At 39.7% G+C, this 14,309-nt stretch overlaps 1 protein-coding gene across 2 annotated transcripts in view; it reads right to left on the reverse strand.

The window, feature by feature from the left end:
* lrp8 (low density lipoprotein receptor-related protein 8, apolipoprotein e receptor) overlaps window positions 1-14,309 on the reverse strand; it is a 246,160-nt gene that overhangs the window by 67,664 nt on the left and 164,187 nt on the right. For both annotated transcript variants that reach the window (XM_084723705.1, XM_084723704.1), the window contains exon 5: window positions 2,770-3,144. In XM_084723705.1, coding sequence (XP_084579831.1) covers window positions 2,770-3,144 — 375 coding nt within the window. The remainder of the gene's footprint in view (window positions 1-2,769; window positions 3,145-14,309) is intronic.

Consider the following 14,309-nt stretch of genomic DNA (forward strand, 5'->3'; position numbering starts at 1 on the left):
ATTGAAATGTTGCACCTCCCTAAGCTGAGCCCTGCTCTCTCATTTACATTACACAGACATCCGCAACTATTACATCTTGTTTGACACAAACCTCCAGCCGCCCACTCTTATTCACAGTGTGACGAACATGCACACGCCCAGTCAAATACATATAGTACACACAGCTCCTGTCTCATCATATCTGTAATAGTAAACATTCTTATTGAGACGGATGAGTCCACCGGCACGTGTAGACCAGACAGGACCGCCTCACTTCCTGTCACTCCATCAGGACTTATTGCTATTCAATTATGCTGCTGGGTTTGTTTTGTTTATGCAGAACTACTTTGTATGTTTTATTCATGCCATTTCTCCAAAATAGAACCCTTAATCATTAACCTGGAAACCGAGCTGGAAATTTAAATTGTGTCTTATGTTTAGCAAGCTAGAGTAGCTAGCAAATTAACTGCAGTTAAAAGTACATTTAATTTGGTAGTGAGGCGAACAAACTAGGCTTCTTGATTAGCTAATACAGCTAAAACTGCTTTAGGTAGTCAAAAGTAAGAAAAGAAATCCTAGGCAGGTCAGGTATTTCAGGGAATAGTCATAATTATATATTATTCTCACAAACCGAAGTAAAATAAGAATAAACGGTAATAAGGATTGCCTGTTTGCCTGGAGGAAGTTAAATGCCATGTCGGGCTAATAAATCTAGCAACTTGCTTGTTTAACTGAGCAAGTGGTACAAAATAATAAAACTATTAAGCTATTTTGATGCAAATATGACAGAAACTGCTGTTTTCAGCCTCTTAAATATGGAGACTTCCTGCTTTTCTATGTTTATTATAACATTAAATTGAATATCCGTGGTTTTGGACTGACAAACAAGACAATGAAAGACATCACCGTGGACCTAAAGAAACTTTTTCAATATTTTCTGACATTTTATAGACTCTGTAGCTCTAGATTAAACATAACAATTAACAAGTAAAAATTGACTTCAGGCAAGTAGATTTCTGACCCACTTGCCCAACCCTAAAATAAAAAAATAATAAACATAAACCCTAATAAGGCCAAAGAATATCAGGTAGCACGACTACAAATCTGGAAGACCATGAACCAGATGTGTTATATAGTTCAGAAAAACATTTGTCTTTCATCCATCTAGAAAATATGAAGCGACAGTAGGAATAAAGATTTCATGACCAGGAAGGTTTGAGTGTAAGACTAAATGCCTAAATGCTCTGACTGTGATGCTCATTTACATATTGTTTTTAACCTTGTTGTCATATGATATTCACATCAAAACCTATCCCATCATGCAGTGAATAACAGCAATGAATAATAATAACCTGTTGGAGAGATAGGAAGGCTTTGAAGAGTATTATTATACAGTATGTGTAAGGGTCCATACAGTGTAACAGCTGCTTGTGTGCAGTTATTCACTTTAAGAGTGATTATGTCAGACTGGAGTGATTTTTATGTATCGTACCAACTCTCTATGATTGCATTTGTATGTGCATGAAAATCTGCATGATGTGACTGTGTGTAAGCATAGGTATTGTCTGTACGTATGCATGCTTGTGAAAGCGTGTGTGTGTGTGTGTGTGTGGCAGCGCAATGTGTTCGTATCATGTCATATGTGCGAGGCTGCTGTCATCTCTCAGAGTGGTGTGTGGGTGTCTGAAGAGGAGACCAGATGGGGGTCTCGCTTGATGAAGGACCTTCACCTCCCACACACACACACTCAAGCAACACACGCACGCACACACCCGTGCGCAACCGACGCATATGGTCAAAAACACTCCGAGGTTCTCCTTCTGCCTCGATGGATCACACGGTTGCATGGCAACCCTCTCATGATAAAGTTAGCATTGATCTTCCTTCAATCATTTTTCTAGTGGCACAACAAGATTTGTCATGTTGTCTTTGTTCACTACGCACAGCATGTCAGCCTTTGAAGTATGTACCTTCAGTAGTGTTGAGTCACAAACATGGCTATTGTTCCACAACACAACATGCATTATTGTTATTAGTCACCTTCATCATAGGCCGTGGCTGGCATTAACTTTTTGTAATTTTCATGAAATTGAGTTTAAAAAAACGACCGACAATGAATTTAATCTCCGAACAAGAACAGTGTGTAGCCTTTGTTCTATAACACAGATAAACTGCATGAAAGACTCATAACATTGCAACTGGATGACATATTCCTTCATTACAATGAACACTGCAAGTGTAATTTACCAGCAAAGCTTGAGCCTGTGCAGTGACGTCAGGGCTCTCCAGAGACTCAAAGTACAGTCATGGAGTTGTTTCAGAATAACCAAGCCTGGGGTTTGGATTAAAGAACAGCAGCCCTGTGACGATCATTAACACGCCACGGTTTCTTTCAAGCATCCGGCCAGATCAGCTAGGCGCACAACCGCAGACCACCCCAGGAGGAGTGGAGGTGAGCAGGGATAAGAGCAATGCTCCAGCTGGGCATTAAGGGGTGCTCCTAATGTCCGGTCAGGAAAATGATAATGGATAGAGACCTGCTCTTCAACACTGTGGATCAAGCTGTTGCACTTGATGGGTGAATCGTGCTCTGAGCTGACAAGACACAAAACGTGAGACTCTGGCCGGACGAGGGGAGGAGGACTCCATGATGCTTTCTTGATAAGAATTAAAATGACAACAGCTTTATTCTTTAAAAGTCCATTCAGTTACACACTCATTTACACACTTACTCATCCACCCACTCATGAGTCCATCCACATAAATACAAGATAACCACAGCTGACTTACGACAGTTTGCTTCATCCGATTTATCCTTGCAGTCGGCGTCTCCATCACACTTCCAGTTCATGTGGACACACTCCCCGCTCCCACACTGGAACTCTCCCACAGGGCAGCGGGGCTTCTGGGGCTCCGTCCTCCGGCTGCAGCGCTCCATGGACTCGTCCGACTTGTCCTTGCAGTCCGGGTCGCCGTCGCAGCTCCACAAGGCGGGGATGCACTCCGAGTCGTTGCAGCGGAACTCGTGCTGGCCACACGTGGGAGCTGAACACTTCTCCTCGTCGCTGGCGTCCCCACAGTCATCGTCGCCGTCACACACAAAGATTGGTGCCACGCACTTCCCATTACGGCACTGGAAGTCTTTGGACGGGCAGGCCTTGGCGTCTAAAGGGACGAATGGAAAAGGTGGATAAAAATTATAGGCAATGTTTCTTTGATTTTATTATCATGCAGCGTGCTAAATTTCTGGGTTGTAGGAGTCACCCCTGCAGCACTCTTTATACAGCATAATCTACTATAAATCTCATTATCATTGAAGGAGAGCTGTTGTAAATAGAATGATTTTAAGAAACTGAAGTCAGCTGTTGAATGAAGAATGCAGCAATGAACTTTTTTTTGAAGCAGACGTTTGTGCCTGCAGGAGTGGATGAGAGGAAATGTGAGTTAGAGGTCAGATATAGTTAACTTATAAATGCATATATTCAAACTCCTTGGGGGAAATAAGAATATATGCAGCAATACGTCTTTCTCTCCTTCTCTGGAGATGGGACGAGAGACAGGGCTGGTGTTAAAATTTAGAGTTAATGAGCAAAGGGCAATTCCAGATCTTCCTCCTTTGCTCTTGGGCTTTTGGTGTTCGGTGAAAATAAAAGAAAGAGTTTGATCCGGAGTCAAACTGATGACTGCGCATGGCGCTGAGCGGCAGTAACCGTTAAAGTGAAAAGGGATAAAGAGCCAGGAAGAATAAACAGATAAACTTGCCTCGTGGGAAAAGCAAATATTATGCATTATTCAATAAAAATAAACATGGTCTCAACTGCACCCGCACACTCTCAACCCCCCGAATCAATGAATGCAACCATAATCACACTGAAACACACAAGATAAACATGGCATCGCACCATATTAAGCACAAGGTCGAGAGCATATGTGCAGCAGCAGTCCAGTTTGTGGAAACAGGTGTATAATGAGCAGAGCGGGGGCACAGCTGCCTGCAGGTTCCTGCCGCAGTGCAGAAAACCCCCCTCCATGAGCGCTCGTGTTTACGTGTGTGGGAATGTTTGTACGGAAATACCTGTGGAGCCTGTGTATACTGATGTGATTTTAATGATTGTGATCATCTGGTTGTTTGTGCGTGTTTATTTCTTCACCCACAGTATCCCACGATTTCTGACAGCTGGGAAATGAAAGTGTATTGAAAAATGGCTGGAACGCGCCAACAAGGATTATTTTTTAAATCATGGTTTAACTTTTATTTATGGAATAACAAATTTTTAAATAAGCTTGAAATTAAATCTAAACTGACACTTGTGGAGGTTTGACTTTTTAAAACAGCTGCCTTTTTGAGGTGGATTAAGCAAAATAAATCTCTGCTGAGCTATCAGGAGTAGGCTAACTTTTTTAAAACTCTTTTCCTAATATAACTTTTTAAAACCTTTTTAGCTGGCTTGTCAAAAAAAAAAAATAAAAAAATAATAATAATAATAATAATATATATATATATATATATTTTAAAACCTAGCTAGCAAACAACGTAATGTTTTGTTTACTTTTTACCTATCTAGTTTACAATAGCTAGCTGACAATCATTTTATTTTATTTATTTTTTTTACTTTTTATTCATTTATTTTGAATTGGGTAAGCAAGCATCTTCATACTGCACCAAACTTTTAAACTATCTTAAGAAGATAGCTGGTTATAAAACGTACAACTTTTTGTTAAGGAATATAGAGCAGCTGAAAGTTAACAGTGTCCCCCCTCTTTTATATTTAGTAGGTCCTAAGAGCACTCAAATTTATGTTTTAATCATTTATTTTAATTTAGGTCAGCCAGCATCTCCATATTTATTAAAGTATTAGATCTTGGTTTACGTCTTTAAACTTGGATTTACTCATTTTTCAGTCATTTTTTTTAATTAGGCAGCAGAGCCCTGCTTAGTTTTTTTCTGGGTTTACTTATTTTAAACCTAGTTCTACTAAACTCTGATTAGAACTGAGCTTAGATTAAATCTTTGTTGTTGCAGCCCAGTGAATATTTAAACTTTTAAATAATCTATGAGGGTGTATGCACACGTGTGTTGTTGCGTTTGTGTTTCTGTATTGTATGTTTCCTCTTTGCCATATCGAACCAGTGACATCATGTTATATCAGGCTGGACAAATCAATTAAAATCATGTGTTCTGATAAAACAGAAAACACACTTGTCCTTTGATGTAACTCCTCACTGTGCCACTGATGTAACTACTTCACACTCCCTCTCTCTCTTTTACCTACCCACACAATGTGCCAAAGGGACTCATTATGATAATAGGCTATTGGATTTCCTGCTAGCTATTACTGCTAGCATGCTAATCACCCCCACTCAGATCTAAGTAATTTAATTAACATGAGCACATAAACAACATCAGCAGCATCCCGACAGAAGCTTCGGTGGTTTGGGGGTCACATAAGGTGTTTGTGCAAACAAATACTTGGGCAAAGTTATAAAGTGATTAGTTTAATACTTCCCATTCAAACGGCGGGAGGCTTTTTGCTTCTGAAAATTATAAACACATTTTGCTTCATCCCACAGGGTGATGGTGCGTCGCTAGTCAGACTAAAAACAGTTGTTCTGTATACATTAAAGAGTTTTTCATTAAAGCAGAGAGCCTGGTCAGCCAGGTGTGTACGGCTATAAACAGCAAGGCCAGGATGAGCTTGTTAGTAGAGTTCCCATCAGGATACTGAGCTACAAAAAAGTCTGTGTCTGAACAGCTTTATTTCCACTACAGGAAGAGACAGGCGGATTAAAGTTCATCGAATTTGTGTCTCGAGGATAAAACAACTACAGGTTCAGTTTGAAACTCACAGGAACACAGGCTATATTGAACCCACTCTTCCACAACATCCTACAAGAAGTGTGGGATGGCATCCTTTCTTCTTCTTCTCTTTTTTCTTTTTTATATAGAATACAGAACCTGATTAATATGGAAACATGGAGCAGCAATACATTATATGAATAGGTAAACAAAAGTCATATCAGGGTAAGAAGCTGCTTTTTCTACAAAAGTTTTGTAACACTTGTATCTGTGGTACTTTTAAGGTTTTGGCACATCAGAGTTTCTGATAGATCCTCGGCACTCAGTTCAACTTAGTTTAGTTCAACTGTATTGTCAGATTCAGAGTATTACAAAAAACATAAAACTAGAAATGTTAATGATTAATCACTTATTGATTAATCACTGTTAGGAATTTATCAGATTAAAAATGTGTTAACTGACAATATAACAATGCAAATTTGCATGTTTTTGAATTAAACTCTTGACAGCTTCATATGAATTCATGTAGAGTTAAACAAACCTTTTTTTTTAGAGACATGTCTAATATTTATTTTGTGATCTTGCTTGAACCCGAGTGTTCACAGAACCTCAAACATTATGCTGATTGGTCAGACTCATTTTGTTTTCCCCTGTCCAGGTGGATCAATGAGCCAAAACTGATCAGAGACTGCTAGTATTGAATTAGCAGGTATCATTAGTTAGACTGAGATTTACAGATGAGTCTGATCCTGCTGTACTTTAACGTTTAACGTGAACTCCCGAACTGAAGCTAACGTTAGCTCTCTGTCACTGATATCGTTTAGGTATTGACAGCACTGAGTGGATATTCATGTTGCTTATGTGCCTGAAATCTCAGTGTGAAAGCCACGGTTATTGAAACTGTTGTTCTGTTCAGCACAAAGTAGCTGATTGATATTTATTGTCATCAAAAATTAATTAACAGCAAGTAGGGAATATCAAATTGTGGACACTGTCAAAGCAAACTCAGACATTTAGGACGATTTGTTTGTGCTCAAAGACTAATAATAACTTCAGTGGCTTTTCTGCTTGTAAACACTTTCAAAAAGTATTAGCTTTTGCTAGCCACAGGCTAGACTCGTCGTCGCTATGGAAACACTGACAACTGCAGAACAGGCTCTGCACCAGATGAAAATGCAAGTGAATAACAAGTGAGCGACTGTGTGTGTGTGTGTGTGTGTGTGTGTGTGTGTGTGTGTGTGTGTGTGTGTGTGTGTGTGTGTGTGTGTTTAATCACAGCTATGGGTCAGATTGTGGGGTTTATATTCACAGTTCTGGGTGGACTTGACTTAGAGATAATTGTGGGTAACGGGTCGGTTTTGGCTCTCAACTTTTGATTAGCGACCAGATGCTAATATCTGGCTAACGATTGATGTAGAACTTTTATTCCAGCATTATCAAGCTTAGCACACTAGCGTATCTCAAAAATATGAAAAGACAGAAGTTCTGCAAAACTTGGAGCACAGAGTAAAAGGGGTGGGACTAATAGTCACTTAGTAATATTTGTTTAAGCAGCTTATAACGGACGTCTCAGAAATCATACTAAATTAAACTAAAAAAAAAAGGAAAAAGAAAGCTTTAAAAAAATCTGAGTTGAGAGGAATCAAATTGTGCTATGGAGGTAGACTCCTGATTGTTAATTAAACATATCCATCCAATAGATTATTTTACCAATTACAATTTTAAATAGGTAATCAGTAGTCTGTAACTGATTCCATCTTGACAGTAACCTTCCCCACCGGCGGGTGATTGTGTTTAACTTGGGGTCGAAGCTTTCTATCCATCCATCCCCAGACCCTCCACTGGACAGCTAATAGATGGAGCAGGGAGATAGGGCACAGCTCATTGACCTTGATCTGAAGGACAATTGAACTCTCTTCCAGCATGGACTAATCCACAGCAACACACCTGAACAGAGGCACACACACATACACTCTTAGAAATAAGGGTTCCAAAACGGATTTTCCTGAACCTTTTTTGGATAAAGGGTTCATCGAGGGTCGATTTATAAGAATAGGGGTTTCATTACGTTTTGAAGAAAGAGTTCTTGAAGAGTTCTTGTTGAAAGCCAGTGTGTGGAAAGATGTTTTCTTTTTGAACGATGGTGCTTGTGATCTAGTCAAAATCTGTTTACAGAACCCTCAGAAGACAAGGGGGTCATAGGTGAAACCTTTAAAACACATTGTTAGATCCCCCTGGGTGGGTTTTACATAAAACCATTGGAATTGGAAGGGTTCTCTGCAGAACTCTTGAGTGGCTTTTACATGAAAACCTTGGAATATAATTGCTGCTAATATTCTGTGCAGCCTCCCTCTCTGTGGAATCTGCCTCTGCAAGGCAACAGTTTACACTGTTTTTTATTTGAATTTTAATGCTACTCACCATGTGTGTATTACATCCTGTGTGCAATTATCCTGTACAGCTGTCAACATATACCTATATATATGTACATATATACATAGATTTTCCATATATGCATAAATGAAAGGTGTATGAAGTGTAAATAGTCTTGAGTGTATCTTATCTTTATTCTAAGTATGCTATTGTCATTCAACTCCCTTTTCTATCTGCACTGTTTGAGCTGATGTAACTTGCAAATTTCCCTGGTGTGTGATCAATAAAGTTTATCTTATCTTATCTTAAAAGGGTTTATAGGGAATATAAAAGGGTTGCTGGTAGAACTCCTTAGGTGGGTTCTTGTTAGCACCCTTAAGGCAAAAACAAGCCATCATTGGATGTTGTGCATCAAAACAGCTGCCTCTATTCTTTTCAATGGATAAGCTCCACACAGGTGGTGGTCAGGCACGTGTTTGCTATTTTGTGCTTCATGTTTACTGGTGCATTGCCTGCTTTTCACTGTAGTTTCAACTGTTCCACTTGCACTCAAACTCCACTCTCTGCCTGCAGCTGCCTGCACTCTGTCTCTCCTTGCAGCTCTTCTCCCTCTCTGCTCGCATGGCAGGTGAACTTCCTGTCCTCGTCTCTGTTTCTCATGTGTGCAGAACACTGGAGAGACCAGAGCCTCTCTTCCATACATTTGTACTGTTTGGCTCGACTCTGTTTGAGTCGGCTCATCAGCACAGCACAGCAGGGATTCACATCTCAGCACTACCGAGGTGTCTTTTAGCTGACAGACGCTTGTTTTTAGTCAAGCAGCTGATGCTGGACATTTCATGTTTTATAAACTCTTCAAAGTAAAAGTCCCTGATGGTTAAGTTTTGCAAAAGCTTTCATTATGAAGCAGCATAATCAGGAACTGTTGTTTTCATCAGCTGTAACTTCACATGACTCCTCTGAGCTGAAAGAGAACATGATGAAACGGTAAAATAAAGCAGAAACCTGAAAGTACAAACGTTGACACGCTGCAGTGCAGCGCCGTGACACTGTGCTGGTGGTGTGTTCAGAAGGTAAGAAGATTCTGGATACAACCTCCAGAGAGTAGAACCATTAGAAGTGTTCTCTGCAGAACCTCTCATAGATGGTTCTAGATGGAACCTTTCACAGACTGCTTGAGGTATAACCTTTATGTTGGGTTCTAGTTATAAAAGGTTTTACTAGAAAAGAAAAAGGGTTCTCCATTACGGTTGTAATAAGCACTTTAATTTTTAACTCAAGTGTTCATGTGGACATCAAAGCACAGTCTATTTGTGTCTGTATATTCATTCAAACACATGTAATGTAGAGACACTACAGCCACACACACACACACACACACACACACACACACACACACCTCAGTCCAACCTTTCTCTGTGAGTCACTGGGTTTAATGTTTCTGGAGCGTGGAATCCAATCAGACTCTGGTCTAACATGTCAGCCACTGAGCCGTGGTGTGGGAGCACGCACACGTGTGCACAAGCATACACACTTCTCACCCACATACACACACTTGTCACACACCTTAGTTCACCAGGTGCGCGAGCAGAAAAGCAAGCTACAGATCACAGATCAACTCCAACAACCAGAAATGGAAATAAATCATTTATTCCGCAGCGCTGTATGAAACGCTGCATTTAAGCAGAAACAGAATCACGCTCGCTCTACAATCAGCTAAAAACAGACACTAACAACACCTGAAGGCATTTTAGTCCAGAGAAGGCTTAATGGGCCATACAGTCGACAAGCAACATGTTCATCTGCTCTGTAAAATATCAATATGTATGCCTTATCTTTCACATGAGAGCATCAATAAAAAAACAAATCCGTGTTGAGTCAAGCATGCTTGTACTGTCAGACACGCAAGGGTAATTGCAAACAAATCACTATCTATATTCATGAGGACTGATGGGAGAAAAAAATAAAAAATATGCCAAAAGAGGAGGGAAAATTTCTTTTCAATTATTCACTATTCATTAAAATACCAGCCTGAACAGCATCCAACACTTCAGTGCGTGTTTTCATCAGTGCTGTGCCGTGTGCCTCAGAACATCATTCTCACATGGAGCCGCGCAGGGCAGCAGACTGAGGAGGACTTTCCAATAGTTTGGCCGGTTTAATGGTAACTTGAGACCGGCGTTGTTGCGCGACCTGTCACTTCCATTCCCCATTGAAAACCTAAATGGATACAGCAGGATCCACCTCACCAAAACAAAGGCGAAATGTCACGTACTCTGGGGAAAAAAAACACTCTATTTACAATCTTTTATCTGAAGAAGCTAAATGCCATTTTCAACAAAAGCGTTCTTGAATTATCAGGAGAAACTGCAGCAGGGGAGCGGCGGTGATGCATCATGTATTCATCCTATCTGTGCAAATTATTATTACTTTCTGTCAGTTTGATCACTGGCAGATAATCCTCTTCATGCACACTGACAACTGACGGATTGAAGCAAATGGTGCAATGCAACATCGTCTCCTCTGCCAGGGTCTCACTAACGATGGCTGACCTACTTCACCACCTCCACACACACTGGAGATTAACAGGAAGTAGTTTTTAAGGTAAAATCAGTGGGAAATATGGGTGGGTATTGAGGGTGCAACTAGATCTTTATTGGTCAGCACGGAAATATTAATAAGCTCCAAAAAGGTGCTGGTTTGGTATTGCTATCACGTTACTTTGCTTTAACGTAGCTGTTAGCAAGTGTGCAGAGAGAGAGACAGAGAGAGACAAAGCGTCTGTGTGACATTATATTATACAGTATATTTGATCTCAAGTGAGTCGACCAATAAAACCATAGAGTAGTTGCACCAACGTCATAGGCTGATCGGTAACCTTGATGTGCGACCATTCTGGAGATACTAGGGAATCAATTACATTCTTAAACATGTCTAAACCACAGTAAAGTTCAGGAAACAATTTTGCCTTCTATTTGCTATCTTGACATCATAAAATAGGTTTCATGGTGTGTGGATGGTGAGAGAGGCTCAGTATCTGCACATCAGTGACACATGTATGGAAATCAAAGTAGGTCATCATCAAGTAGGTGAAACAGACTTTTACACTTTTATGATTTCGAATCCAATAGTTCACTAGAACATGTTTTTGGATCAAAATGTTGATCTGTCATAAACATATAAACAATTAAAATGTCAACCAATTTATTAAAGGAGTCAACTGATCAAAAAAAGTTTATTATTCTTTTAAGCTTATATTTAGTTGACTAAAATCAATGTTGACTTCAAAGGTGACGTGTGAACTTAAATTTTGTACAGGACTTGTACAGGAACACGGTAAACGTGACCTCGTTTGTAGGCGGTAAATAATCAGAAACAGCTGCAAGGTCTACAGTTCAGTGCCGCCAACATGGCTGACATCTGGATTAATGACGCACCATGAAACCACTCTAATGCACAATAATATATAAATAACACCTCTATGTTGTTTTTATTTTTTAGTGCAAAGAAGTACAAATACATTCTCAAAATTTTCACAACTTTTTAATCGGAAACATGCACTTTTTAATTGAAAACAGACACCGCTGTAGGCTGGAAAGAACACTACTTTGTTCTTTTATGCATACAAGTGCACAAGACAACGGCAACAAACTACATTTGGAATCAGTAAGTATTGATATCAACAAGCAGTAGTGGTTTCAATCTAGGTATCAATAAATTCCTAACAATATCATCTGGAGTACCAACAAACAAAATTACAGGACAGCAATTCTAAATGGCATAAAAGTAAAGTTGAAATTACTAGACATTATAAATTTACTAATTTCATAGAGCTTTCTTGCCATCCACAGCTCCACAGCGCTCAGTCACATCCTCATGTGTTGAGTGTTTTTAGGACAGTTAGTTAATGTAGCATTTGCTTTGTATCAGGCACCATTACCCTTGATATCATTAAAACAGCAAACCGTCAGAGGAAGAGGAGCGCCAGAGGCGACGGCATCTGTAAAAAGACGGTTGTGTGTTGCACAGGTCTAGAAATGTTTGAATGCCATTTAGTTGGAGACTAGACATTGGGAGGCTGCGTGGGAGAAAAGAGGAGGAGGACAAGAAGGAGGAGAGGCGTTTTCAGATCACGTTTTTGATGCAACACAATCTGCAGGAGGGCGAGGCGGCCCCGAGAAGAGAGACATGGACAACTTGACATGCAGTCCCTCTCCGGGGTCCTCACAAAGTGTTTATTAGTGCTTTGGCTACATTATGGAAGGATGGCAGCACACACACACACACACACACACACACACACACACACACACACACACACACACACACGGACATGTATACACGCTGGTGATCACCAGACAGACAGGCTCTGAGCCCTCAGCTCTTCTACTTGCTGTAACATAAAAGTGATCCTCTTTTCCTAATGGAATAGACAGACAGACATCGAGGAGAGATGAAATTCAGATAGATTTATCACTGACTGACAAACAGAAGGCAGCTTCAGAGGAAATCCACTTTCCAAGAGCCTGGTCTGGTGGGGTTTACCAGGCACAGAGCCGACATACATGTTTGGAGCCTTGGTGGCAAAGCGGCTCCCAATATGTCAGTCATCTCTTTTGGTTGGAAGATATGAAAAAAAAAAAAGAGATATGGGTACAGTATAGTGCGAGTGATTGACAGTGTGCAGTATCAGCACACTGATATTACTTAAAGGTACAGGAGGCAACTCTGGAGGAACATAGTTGATTGTTGAGTCTCATTCTTATGTTGTCAAATACTGACATTTTGGGAATGAGATTCAACAATCGACCTTTTTATTGACCTGTGATTGACCAAAGTCTTCCGTCACAGAGAAGATTTTCTAAAACAGAGCCAAGAGGAAGAGCAAAGGTCTAGTTTTCTATTAGAAGACTTGATTTAGAATATAATTAAGGGTTATTACTGAACTTTGGCCCACTGACGCCAAAAATAAATGGCCTGCTTTAAATGCATGACGTGTAAGTCCAGACTCTAGGGGTCTCTTTCACATTAACAAAATAACAAGAAATGTAGTTTGATGATGTTGTGAAGTAGCGTGGGAGCTGTTATCTTCATTAAACATGCACCACTGCTGATGAAAATCTGTCCACACTGCCATCCTCGCTCTGGCATCTCCCGTGATTTCCTTGAATTTATAGCATCTAGCGGCTAGCAAAGAAACACACGTTTACCTTGAATAAATTACACATTTCTCTGTTGTTGTAAACATTTGGGATAATATAACGGCATAACTTAACATAATATATAAAAATAAATCTAGAGTTTAAAGACAATTTAATACAGAAATATACATACATACATGTTATAGCTTGAAAGTAGAAATATGTAGCAACTGAGCATCCAAAAATGAGGACTGTAGTCCAAATAGCAAGTTGGAGCCATAGACTGTGTATTAAATAGGTTGAATATTATACAATTGTCTGTCAATGTAAAGTTTAAGCCTGTTAACCTGAAAACAAAATGCCCACAGCTCTGCAAAGCCACACTCTGGAGTTGCAGTTCAATGATGATGATTTATCACAGGAAATATATTACAGATTTCTCCTTAAAATAACATTATGCAGTAATTTCCTCAGTGAAATCTGCTCTTAATGAAACAAAGCCAAATCCCTCAAACTGGGATTCAAACTGATGTCTGCCAATGTAGAGAGCAACTCATTTTCTGTCTTTTTGTGTCTCAAATGTGGGGATTACTTTGAATACAACTTGGTTTTCGATAACTTTTACTTTAGCCAGCAGAGCAGAAAATGCTGAGAGAATAAAATAGAAAGAAAATGCAGAAGTAAACATATTTGCAGAGATGAAAGGTGAGCTATAATGTGATTTTGGATTTGCAATAACCTGAATATTTGTGGGTGCACGTACAGAATTTTAGCTGAGTGCAGCAGACTGTATACAAAGTTGCTGTTGACTTTTAGATGTCGAGCTCTTCAGTTTATCAGTGTTAGTACATGATGACCATCACTGACAGAAGCTTTCTTAAAAACAATAATAAGTGATGACACCATGTACATAAGAAACTATGGGGTTGCTGATGAAAAAAACAAAAAACAAAAGAAGTATTTCATTTTAGGGTTGGGCACTGTTCACATTTGAACTGATACAGTACTGGTACTTGCTA

The sequence above is a fragment of the Lutjanus erythropterus genome, chromosome 7 (genome assembly GCF_056507025.1).
Source record: "Lutjanus erythropterus isolate fLutEry1 chromosome 7, fLutEry1.hap2, whole genome shotgun sequence".
Lineage (NCBI taxonomy): Eukaryota > Metazoa > Chordata > Actinopteri > Lutjaniformes > Lutjanidae > Lutjanus > Lutjanus erythropterus.